Source organism: Xiphophorus couchianus, chromosome 4 (genome assembly GCF_001444195.1).
Source record: "Xiphophorus couchianus chromosome 4, X_couchianus-1.0, whole genome shotgun sequence".
Classification (NCBI taxonomy): domain Eukaryota; kingdom Metazoa; phylum Chordata; class Actinopteri; order Cyprinodontiformes; family Poeciliidae; genus Xiphophorus; species Xiphophorus couchianus.
In genome coordinates, this window is record NC_040231.1 from 34,460,416 (window position 1) to 34,472,759 (window position 12,344).

At 40.4% G+C, this 12,344-nt stretch overlaps 1 protein-coding gene across 1 annotated transcript; it reads right to left on the bottom strand.

Annotated features, from left to right (window-relative positions):
- Positions 1-8,298: 8,298 nt before the first annotated feature.
- Positions 8,299-11,719, bottom strand: LOC114143138 (troponin I, fast skeletal muscle-like). Its single transcript, XM_028014939.1, has 7 exons — positions 11,595-11,719; positions 10,506-10,538; positions 10,276-10,312; positions 9,919-10,047; positions 9,050-9,139; positions 8,800-8,973; positions 8,299-8,674 (listed from the first exon to the last, which is right to left on the bottom strand). Exons 2-7 carry the CDS (start codon positions 10,511-10,513, stop codon positions 8,597-8,599), a joined length of 516 nt encoding a protein of 171 aa, XP_027870740.1. The 5' UTR covers positions 10,514-10,538; positions 11,595-11,719; the 3' UTR covers positions 8,299-8,596.
- Between the last annotated feature and the right edge of the window lie 625 nt (positions 11,720-12,344).

The following is a 12,344-nucleotide window of genomic DNA, read 5'->3' on the forward strand; positions in this document are numbered from 1 at the left end:
CCCTCTGTTCTACATGTGGTTTTCATTGAAGAGCAGCGAGATTCAGAGTCCCTCTTCTCCGTCTGTATTCCATCTCTGTTTGTTATTCTTCCAAACGTGGTTTTCCCCACCATGGAATAAAAAGCCAAGAGCCTGTCCCTGAAAAAAGAAGAATCTACTACTGTAGATTACTACAGTAGTAGTAGTCTACTACTACTCATTTTTCTGTTTCGGTACTGGATGAAGAAAATAAATATGAGAATATATATATTTTTTTATGTGAGGTGAATGAACATATACACAAACAACAAGCTGTGTGAATGTAAAAAGTCCTGGCACCAAAAACAATGTAGTGAGCCATACAAATTACTAATCAATACACAGATAAGCATATTTACAAAAAAAGTATAATTTGGCATTTATAACATTTGCAGTCATGCATACCCAATGCAATTCAGTTGTGTAAAAGGCATGAGCTGCTCCAAAATGCTACAGCAAGACTTCTGGTGAAAATCAAAAACCAGAACCATATTTTTGTAATTTTAATTTTATCAGCCCTATGTTAAAATTAAGATCTTCTTCTTAAATATAATATATAATATAAATATAATATAAAGCGTTTTTAAAGTATTGTAGTCAACTCAGCCAAAAGATTTGAACAAGTCAATAAATGACAGCAGTGCTTTTTTCTATTTATTGTAATCATTCACCAACAGCATTTCTTATTGGCATGTTGCTTTGAATCCTGTCCGATGTTTTGACAGGACTGACATTTGACAAAAAATAAAATATATCCTTCAGTCATTCAGCTTTCTGAAAACCTTTGCTAAGACATGCAGTGTAGCTAAGGGACTGTAACTGTAGAATGATTGAGAATTTGTTTGTTTTTTTGTCACGCTTAATGGACGCCTGGTAACATACCACAAACCAAACATCAGCAGAGCAGTAAAGCCTGGGACCCATAAAAACACTGGAGGGAATCCATGTTAATGGGAGAAAGTCCAGTCTCTGCTGTAAGTGAGGTTTGAATTAAATGGAAGAGCGGAGGATGGCATTACCCAGGGTAATAATATAGCATATCAATGCAGAAAAACAGATGTCCAATAACAATGTTATTTAAAAATGAGCAATAATAAGTAAATGATTATGCGAATGCCAGCATGTATTGCAAGGACTTGTTGATTTTGTTAAGAGGAGTGATGTTTATGAAGTATGACAGCTGCTCAGAGGAAGGATCTCCTATAATGCTTCTTTGTGCATATAGGATGCAACAGTCTGTCACTTAAAGAAGTCTCCAACAGCAACAGCATAATGCATGGACTGATGTTATTTTAGATAGAGTCCTTCTGTCTCTGACCACCCGCACTGGGTTGCTGGGATACTGGGATCCAATCAGAGCTGGCCATCCTGAGCTAACGGCTTCCTCTAAACTGCAAGCTGCTGAAACAACAAATAACACCATGATGCTTCTACAGAGTCAAAGAGGGTCTGTGGGGATGCCCCCTGTACTTCCAAAGACCTCATCCTCCTCAATAGGCAGAGTCTGCTCTGAACCTTCCTGTAAAGGTCAGGTGAACACCTAAGTACTCATAAGAGGCCACTGTCTCAGTGTCCACTTCCTGCATGTTCACCGGTGTCAGTGAGGTGGGTCTGTGCCTGTGGAAGTCCAGCACTAACTCCTTGTTTTTAGCTGCACTGATCGGAGGGCGGTTTCACTGGCACCAGTCCACAAAGTTCTGACTCTGTACTCTGAGTTATGAAGCAGACTATGGCAGAGTTATCAGAGGCTACTCATCAAACCTGTTAGAGAACAAGTTCATAGTGGTGTGTACTGTGACTGTGGGATAAAGAATCGGGAACAAGCAAAGGCAGAGAAGGGAACCAAATGCTGGAAGTTAAGGAAGAAAGAATGTGAGAGGACTTCAGAAATGGGACGATAAGATCTCTGGGTGGTAAGAGAGAGCTTTTAGGTGACTGGGCAGCAGGGATTAGAGATACATGCAGGAAGGGACTTGATGTATCATTTGGATAGGAAACAAATAATAAGGAAATCTGGTGTTGGAATGGTAAAGTGAAAGAAGTTAACTGTAGGAAGAATTTAGTGAGAGGACTAAAGAGAGCAACCGGGATGAGGATCAGTGCCTCCAAATCCGAGGCCATGGTCTTGAGCCGGAAAAGGGTAGAATGCCTTCTCCGGGTCAAGGGGGGTGTCCTGCCCCAAGTGGAGGAGTTCAAGTATCTCGGGATCTTGTTCACGAATGGGGGAAGAAGGGAGCGGGAGATCGACAGGCGGATTGGTGCAGCGTCTGCCTTCAAGCGGGCGCTGTACCAGTCCATCGTGGTGAAGAGAGAGCTAAGCCAAAAAGTGAAGCTCTCGATTTACCGGCCGATTTACGTTCCCACCCTCATCTATGGTCATGAGCTTTGGGTCGTGACCAAAAGAACGAGATCGCGGATACAGGCAGCCGAAATGGGTTTTCTCCGTAGGGTGTCTGGACTCTCCCTTAGAGATAGGGTGAGAAGCTCAGTCATCCGGGAGGGACTCAGAGTAGAGCCGCTGCTCCTTCACATCGAGAGGAGCCAGTTGAGGTGGCTCAGGCATCTGGTCAGGATGCCTCCTGGACGCCTCCCTGCTGAGGTGTTCCGGACAAGTCCCACCGGGAGGAGGCCCAGAGGAAGACCCAGGACATGCTGGAGGGACTATGTCTCTCGGCTGGCTTGGGAAGCCTTGGGATTCCCCCGGATTAGCTGGAACAAGTGGCTGGGGAGAGGGAAGTCTGGGCCTCCCTTCTGAAGCTGCTACCCCCGTGACCCAACCCTGGATAAGCGGAAGAAAATAGATGGATGGATGGATGGATGGATGGATGGACTGAAGAGAATAAATGGTAAATAGCATGTAGTTGTGTAGTGTTTTATCAAGTCCAGAGGACCCCGAAGTGCTTCACACTACATTAAATCATTCACCCTTTGATGTGGCAAGAAACTGGATTGTAACCACTGAAGCAGACTGACAGAAGCAAAGCTGCCATGCACCTTGGCCACCAGACCATTGGACTATCACCAGCAGGCCATGTCAAGGGCAAGGCAGAGCAAAGTGGGGATTCAAACTGAACTTTTCACATACTCCTATATTGCCCCAGGAGTAGACAACAATACATGGAGATGCAACAATGAAGGTAGCACAGGCAAAACAGAAAGCTTATGATGAGTTATACAAGGGGCTAGGCACTGAAGGGCTCGGCATGATCAAACCGAACTGCTAACATCCCTTCTCATTGTCACAGCTGAATAACAAAAGTCTCATCATTTTGTTCTCAGCCTCATGTTGTCTGCCCCTTGTTGTGAATTTCTTACCTACCCCTTCCATTCTTATTTTCTGACAGCATGGAAAATAAAACAAGATTTTCCAGGTCATAGATCATTTTTTCCTCCTCCTCCAAGCCTCTGAACTCGTAATTGTCTATCCTCTGCCATGCTTGCTATGTTTACTGTAGTGTTACAAACCACACACACGACAGAACACCATGATGCATACTGCAGCATACTCCTTTGTTAAGTCCTTCTCTCCTTAAAGAAGGAGAAAAAGACTTGTATTTATTAGCAAGACAGAGGGATCAGTCTGAAGATGATGTGCAGCAGGTTATGTTTGTTAAAGATAGAAACAGTAATAGTGTTGTAACTAGCGAGGGGACTGTAGTAGGAAGATAAAAGGAATGCTATGAGGAGCTAATAAATGAAGAGAATGGAAGAGCATAGGTCGTAGAAACTGTGGACAGGAAGTGGGAAAAGATTAGTGAGGATAAAATTCAGAAAGTTTTGAGCAGCAGGGCCACGCAGAGACCTATGGAGGGTCAGGGGCTCAAATTCAAAAAAGGGGCACATTGAACAAAAACTCCATACAACAACATAGCAACAACCCATATTAATCAAGAATTTAATTGGATCCTACTATATCATTGCCATCATGCGGGGAAATGCAAAGCAAATCTAGTCTATATTTTTGCCAACAGGTATAAAGTTTCTGTTTCTGCTGCTGACAGTCCTGGAGGGCTGAGCTGATCTGAGACTGTAGCTGTTAAATAGACCAGAGGAGAGAAAGTCTCTGGTTATAAAGTTATGAAATAAGCTAATTTGCTGCCATTTTACTAATTAAGCCCTAATAATATCTATTTAACCTCTACAACAACCTGGCTGCAGACTGATTTATAGATCAAAAAGCTCAAAGGGGTTTTTAACTCTATATAATAGTTTGATGTTAGCACCTCTAAGACCTAGAATTATAAGACTGGGATATCAAGGCTAAGAAAACTCAGTAGCTGCTGGTAGGGGCCATTCAGGGGCCTCCAGACATTCAGGGGCTTCCAGACATTCAGGGGCCTCCAGACACTCAGGGGCCCCTAGAAATGGTTTAATTGTAACACAGCCCATAGATCTAATCCTGTAGCATCATTTATAGAGAATAACAATGTTATTACATTTTATTTAATGCATTCAGCTGCGAAAAATAAATAGTACATTTAGGATTTAATTAGGAAGTTTACTTTGTAAAAGTTTAAAGAATCATCTTGATAGTTTAATTGTTGTGTTACCATGGCTACAATATGGTGTAATCTTTGTGTTTGAATTGGGTTTGTTCACAAATACATCACAGCAAATAACCAATAATGAGTGATTGATTTTAAACTCTGCCAATAAACCTGATCTCCCTCTCACAGATTCACCTTATCTATATTTAAACATGTTAGGGATGCTGAGGTTCTATAGGACGGGTTCCGGAGGGAGGGGGGTTCTGTCTAAGGCAGTGGTCCCCAACCGGTCTGCGGACCAATTGGTACCGGGCTGCGCAAGAAATAATGAATTACTTTCGGATCTTTTATTTTGAAATTCCTAAACCAGATTTTACCGTCTTGCCCGTCAAAATTGAAATTGAGCCAACTTGCAGCAGAATGAGTAACAAAACAACATCAGAGTACTGCGTGCAACCCCAGAAGTTTTCTCTGCAGCCGAAGCATTTCTGTGTTTAGGGGCGAGGCACGTTTTGTTCCACTATTGCAAGGACAATTATGAAAATAAAAATAGAAACAGTTTTTCTAACATCAACATCAGACCTACGTTTTTATTCACAAACCAGTGTATGAAAAAATATTCTTGCCCATAATTTGATAGTTAGAGGACACAGATCCGCCCCCTCCTCCAAACCATGGACCCGGTGTCTGAACAACATGGAGGCTCTGAAAGTCATTATTAGACTGAGGGCAGTCAGACTACTTTATTTTTACTAAATTATTATATTTAGCTAAATATTATTGCTTAGGGGCACAAACAGGCCTTCTGACATACAGATTAAAAATAAAAATAAAAAAAATTTTGAAAAATAAAAACTCAAAAAGAGCAGGGGCTCAAGCCCCCTAGCCCCCCACCCCCCCTCTGCACGTGCCTGTTGAGCAGGATGAAGAGGGGGAAGCTAGAGGTGCTGCTAGGTTGAACCACTGGCTGTTTTTTAAAGAAGCGCCAGATCTCATTAACAAAATTTAAAATTCACTGAAAACCTGCATCATGTCACCAAAATATTATTAGAATTTCATGTGGCCGCTAAAAAGCATTCAGCTTCTTTTGCATTTATTCAAATGAAATGGCATGTGTGTTTATATGTTTGTTTGTTTTTAGTAAACCCACTATGAATTCATAAAAAATAGCTAGGATCTGCACAAACATGATTCTGGGAGCAGCTCTTTTGTCATCTAGTTATTCTAAGGTTCTTTCATCAATCAGTGATTGATGAAAGAATCATCAATCATCCAATGCCTTGGAAAAATGGCATTTTTTCTGTTTCTTTAGCAGCAGAAAACTTGTTTTTTTCATACAATGAAGTAGAACATATTTTATGTAGCTTAAGTTATTAAAGTGGTCTGAAATGTTTGTCATTATTTTTACAAACAGTGAGTATGTTATTATTTTAAAAAAAATTATGACATAACTAAAATGTACATTGTATATTGCTGTTGTGTGAGAATGGAGCCGATGATAACCACATCCAGGAGAGGTCTCAACATTTAAATGTCTGCTCATCTGTAGATAAACTTTGCTTTGATGTGTGTGATTTGCAGTTCTCAGGGAGTGTGAGGCATTATGACATGGAGGACGGCAGGGATTGGGGCGGGGCGGGGCGGGGGGGCAGACAGTCAGAAAAAAACAAACTTGTCTTAGGCTTCTGTCAGGACCTTTAATTAATCCAGATTGATCATGGGGTTGTGTGTTCAGCTGGAAGTCTGGAACTAAATGTTTGATGTTTGTCATACCTGAGCAGTACGCATAAAGGTGTGTGTCGGGTATTTGTCTCGTACTCAGCAATATCTTGTTGAGCTTTGTGCTGCCGTTCTCATGGTGGGATTTTAAAATGCATTTAATGCTTTTGATATAAGCACAGTTTGCTGTCATCCTCCACACACTGATATAAGCATCAGATTCTGCTGAACATCATAGTTCTAAGATTAGAAACTGGAGGATTGTAAAGTGGCTTTGCTCTTCTCGCTCCCACAGACTGAGTCGCTGCTTCTGCTGCTGAGTATCGATCCTAGGTGTACAAGAGACATGCAACGTTCAGGACTGCTTTGTGTTTAATTAGAGTTTTTTTCCCAGCTCCATAACATTGTCTAAACAGCACAGACTTAAACATAAATTTTCTGTTTAAAGCTCTGAAGTTCCTCCAAAGCTCTAATTTTAAAAGAAGACTGGAAAACAGAACCCTACTTTTATTATTTTCGTAACGAGTCTCTGTGAAATGACAGTTTCCAAATATAACTCAAAGGCATCTCTGTGACATTCCTCCAAAGGCTACAAGGATAAAGTTAGCTTCTCAGGAAACATTAGAGCCCTGGAGTGTTTGAGGCCTCTGGCAAGTTGGAGGCAGAGCCCAAAGCACCATACAAGGAGTGGGAGCATTTCTGGAAATATGAGGGAATTCAAAGAAATCAAACTGAGAAATCAAAATGTTAAAGAACGTCAGGTGAGTTGATTAGTTAAAGACAAAAGGAAAAATCATTTTCATCTCCCTATAATATCATTTTTTGGGGGGTGGGAGTTTTTTTTCTTTTTGCTTTAGTTGGTTCCAGTATTCAGGATAATACGTTAGACACACTGTTTTATCTCAGTTTAAGCTTACACCTAAAACAAACAACAAAAAAACTGATAGTAAACTACAATTTTACCCATGAACACATAAAGCTTATTAATGTCTTTTTCTACACTCCTGAAATGGTTTACAATAGAAATGTCCTTTATTGTCCCAGACTGGGGAAGTTCACGTGCAACAGGAGCATTAAGTTATGTCACAAAGTGTTGAAAAGATAAAACAAACAAGATTAGTAATGCTACTAACAATAATATAGCCGACAGTACTAGATTTTAATATAAAAATACCTGTAGTTAAATATGAAGATATTTATATTATGAATAAATCTGAACCTGTCATAATTGACTAAGTTAAGGTGTTAAAACAGGTTATTGTAAAATGGAAAATGATTATCATTTCCTAAAGACTCTTTCAGTGGCATTAAAATAGGATCATATAACTACAGTACATTGAAAGAAGATTTGCTGCTCTAAATGCACTTTTGAGACTTCCATATTTATACAAAAGAGCTGAAAGGCACTGTATAAATCTGGACAGCAGTGATGTGGAGCACTAATGGAAAGGCAGACTGGAACTGAATTTCTAACACAAATAAGCTTTAATAGTTTGATTGCATAATAAAGCTTTGGCTGTTGGATTATTTATTACACATTGTACCTCCTTTGTATTCAGCTGAAGAAGCTTGTCCATTTTTAAACTGACACTTACTGGACAGTTTAAAGAGTTTCACTTACTTCACATCAAAACATGTCACAGATGTAAACTTCATGGGCTTAGTTCAACATTAATTTGACTGAGTTTATGTGGGTAACTACTTATTTATTTAATTTCCAGCAAAGTAGGACAGTCCTGTAGTAGGTCTGTTTTTAATCGTTGCTACTTCACTTCTCCATCCATCCATCTTTGGTCTATACCTGCTGCATCAGGGAGGCGGAGCCTTTCTCCAGAGCTGATTGGACGAGAGGCCTGGCCCACCCTGGACAGATCACCAGGACAACAAAGGACAACACAAAAACAACCAGGGCAAACATCCATGCACAAACACACTCTTTGTAACATGCATGGGGAGAACATGCAGCTCCATGCAGAAAAACATTCAGGACTGGCCCCCTCCATTTATGGTATTTCAAAGTAAAAATAAAAAAAATGTGACATTAATAAAAAGACAAAACATACCAGGTATCTTCTTCCACATTTGATTTTATTATATGAAGTGTTTGATTTTTTGTGTTTTACTGTTGTGTATGGAACCAAAGATGCAACGTTTCTGTGGTGAACCTGAACCTCCACTCTCTTCCCCTCCCTCCCTCCAGACTACAACAAAAGTGCAAAATCTCCCTCTCAGTCACTGATACATCATATGTCTTGCAGAAAGACTCCCCCGAGTCACGCTAACCCTTAGTGATGAACATTAGTCGCCGGCTCCAACCGGCACATAAGACACGTGGAGTTCATGTAAACAGAAAGACGAGCAGCAGCGAACAATTAGGAGGACTCAAACATCTTCTTCCTGTCGGCCTTGTCCTCAATGTTCTTACGCCAGTCACCCACTGCTTCTGCTGGCTGTGGAGCACAGAAACATCTTTTTCTAATTGCAATATACATGTCTACGAAAGCATCACAGACATAAGAACAGTGATAATAGTTTTTTGTGTAGAGTGAAATTTTGATAAAAACTTGTGTCTCACCTCCTCTTTGACCTCCTTCTTGACCTGCTTCAGGTTGGCCCTCAGGTCCATGTTGACCGTGTGTTTGGAGCCCAGCAGAGCCTTCAGCATGGCGTCGGCGGACATACGCACCTTCTTCAGGGCGGGCTTCTTCACTCCAACCAGATCCACCACTTTGATTTTTAGTTCTTCAATCTACGAGCAAATATGACACTTGATTTTTCTGCCGTTTAGACCTTTTGTTGTGTTTTTGTGGTCACATGTGACCCACCTCTTTGTCTGCCTTTTGGACTTTGGCCTCAATGTCGTACCTTTCCTCATCTATCTTATCTATGGCAGCATGGATCTTCTTGCAGAGCTCCTGTTGACACAAAATCAGAATAATATATAACATAATAACAATGACATTTTTTTTTACCTGGACTGTTTTATATCACATCTAATGAAAAATAAAAACTCTTGTCATGAAGGAAGATCTGCGGCAGAGCTCATGTTAGGGTGTGGACCTGCTTACTTCTATTGATTTCTACAACATTGCAACTACCTCTTTAGTTTGTGTTCTAACTAATCCTACAACCTTTATAAGCACTGTAACTTTTATAAGTACTATATTTTATGTGGTTCCATGTCTCAAAATGGAGCCATATTATAAATTCAGCATGCTTGTACAACATGTAACCAGGATAATTGATTGTGTTCATCTGTCAAATTCTGATTTGTTAGTGAATGTAGATGGAAAAACAGAAAAAACTAGTAAGAAATGGGCTGGCAAAGATTTTGTTGTAGAAACTGGATATCCGTGCTCTGTCATTCCACCAACATGTTGTCATGATTCATAGTTACATCTACTTATGGAAACTCTAAGTCCACTACCTCTAGGCTTTTGTTGTTCAGAGGTCAGAATCTGAACTTACTTAAACATGAACAATCAAGAAACCTTTGCGGTACATGTAAGAATCTTTTTGAAATCAAATTAAAGTGTCACTGCTTCTCTCAGCTGTCTACCTTCAGCAAATGTTGCCCTTTTTTATTCTTCGATGGCTGGACTTACTTCCCTTCCCATATTTCCAGACCTATGGGAGTCTTAGGTCTGGAAATATCTTCATACAAATTTGTTTATGTTTGCGGCCGGTGACTCACCATGAGCGTAGCCTGATCTCCACTCGTGTCTGAAGGAGGACAGTTCTCAGCCATGTAGGCCTCTTTGGCCTCGGCTCTCTCCTTCTTTTCCTTCTCCAGCCAAGTCTGAGCAACCTGCAGAACCAGGCTCTGTAGAAGGAAACACCACCAAACACACAATCTAGTTTTATTTCTTCTGCCATCCTAATTTATCTAAATCTGTAAATTGAATTTGTCATGGGATACAGAAGACCAGTGTTGTATGGATAATTATTTTGTCTTTATTAATTAACTGTCTACAAGATGTTGATTTTCCAACTTCTGTAGCAGCAGGCTTGTGAGATGGGGTGTGCGCACGCGCGTGTGTGTGTTTGATACCTTTAGGTGGTGCCGACGGCTGGATGTCATCTTTTTCCTGTTTGGATAGATTTTTCATAGTCACAATGTCACTGTTGAGGAAAAACTGAAACTTTCCAAAATGCATTTTCTTGAAAAAGAAAAAAAAAACACAAAAAAACCCCACAAAAACTGTGACATCTAATCAGTTTAACTTTTTGGGTAGAGACTGCAAACTGACAACAGTCACGAGAGAAGACTTTTAAACTTACTCTGACATCTTGATGGCGTTTGTAGTTCACAATCTGCATCAAAACACACATGAATTACAGGAAATTTATGAGTGCATTTGACCTCTGCTGCTGGAGCCAAAACATCAGCTGTCAGAGATCAGCATGACGGACACTGATGCACAGCAGAATTTGTAACGTAATGCGATCTGAGGCCGCAGCTGAGAAACAGCAACATAGACGGAACTAAACTGGGAAGGTCCAGCTCTAGTGTCACTTCTTTTTCAGACACCATCCGATCATGTAAAATCATTCTATACAGCAATGCCAGTCAGCCAAGGTCCAACATGTCGCTTTTATGTCCAATTAATGGATGGTCCATGATGATGAAAAGAAGACGTTTTACTGATCCAATGAGGTCACATTGCTTTTCTCTATCAGCATGTTGAGAAAAATGTTTTAAGTGAAAAGAACTAGTATTATTAGTATTATCCTTGTTATTATTTTTTAATGGGTAGAAGTACATTTTATTTCAAATTTAGCTGAATTATTCACCACAAAATGCATTATTTTTAGGAACATTAAGTAAACAGAATCTGAATTTCTACATTTGAATCTAAAAGCAAGAAAGATGTCCTGCAAAATGAATCAAATTTTCCTCATTGTCAACTAACAGGGTTGAAGGAAAATGTCATTGAGAAAAACATACACTTTGATGAACTTTGGCAATTTAACTAACCATTTCCAAAAAGCACAGACTTCTTTTAACGAAGGGATTATATAATTAAAAACATTATCTTTTGAAAAAAAAAGTCCTGATAGACAACCATCATTTAAAAGAAATACAAGTAGACCAGGTATAAAACGTTTAAGGCATACACTTCATCCTGTTGAGCTGCAAACTGATTTTGAAACACATTAAGGTAAAAGATGTCGGAAGAAAGTTGCATGTGTCCTAGAAGCATGGCGAGAGAGAAGTTAGGGAGTCAGAATTGGTCAAAGGTGAAGTAGCCTGAAATGATGTCACCTAAAGTCACCACTCTGCTTCACATTTTCTGGCTTCCTGTTTAAAGTAAAGGATGCTGCTCTCAAAAAGACTGGAGAAAGTAAAAAAAATGTTAGAGTTCTCACCTATTGAGAGAGAGGGAAGGAGGACAAGACACACTTGTTGGAAGAAAAGCGGACACTGCCAAAGCCACGGACAGAGAAAAATTAAATACGTATATATGGTGGCCTGAGATGCCTCAGCAGAATGCTGAGAGCCTCTTTATGGAAATGAATTTCAAAGTCAGACCAATGGCCCTGCGAGCTCCTGAAATACACCCAGCCCAGCCCCACTGCAAGCCGCCCCCGTCTTCCGACTGAGCTCATAGCTCCTTCCACCAAGTTTACTGTCGATGGATAACTAGACATTACTCACATAGAAACTTTGAGATATAAGAAGGGAAATTGTTGCTTCTTTGCAAGTGAGCAGAGTACAATAACTAACTGGCTAATTACTCATTTGTCTGGTAGCTGTAGAAGACAAACCAACGTCAGTGTTAGTGGAATATCAGTCCATGCTGTCTCCCAGTGGAGACAGTCCATGCTGTCTCCCAGACAGTCCAGATTAGCAATGTCCCAATGCTAATCTGAATGTCCCAGATTAGATTTGCCCAAACTGTATAATCCCCTTTTTGCGACCCATTGTTGTGATGTAGAAACCTGAAACTTGGGCTTCAGGGGCCTTCAGGTCTTGTGTTCCTACCTAAACCTCACCGTGTGCCCCTCACATTCCATAACACTTAAAGCATCTGCAGTTTCCCTCAATGCAGCGCAGTCTGAACAAAAGCATCTTCCCAAACCACAAAGATCCCTTCAGCCCACAGAGACAAAGGCATG

What these genes read in the sequence shown, in the direction of transcription:
- LOC114143138 (XM_028014939.1), bottom strand. An exon ending in GCCGTCGGCACCACCTAAAG is followed by an intron (nt 10,048 to 10,275) that starts GTATCAAACACA and finishes TTCCTTCTACAG; the next exon opens with AGCCTGGTTCTGCAGGTTGC. An exon ending in TCCAAAAGGCAGACAAAGAG is followed by an intron (nt 8,974 to 9,049) that starts GTGGGTCACATG and finishes ATTTGCTCGTAG; the next exon opens with ATTGAAGAACTAAAAATCAA.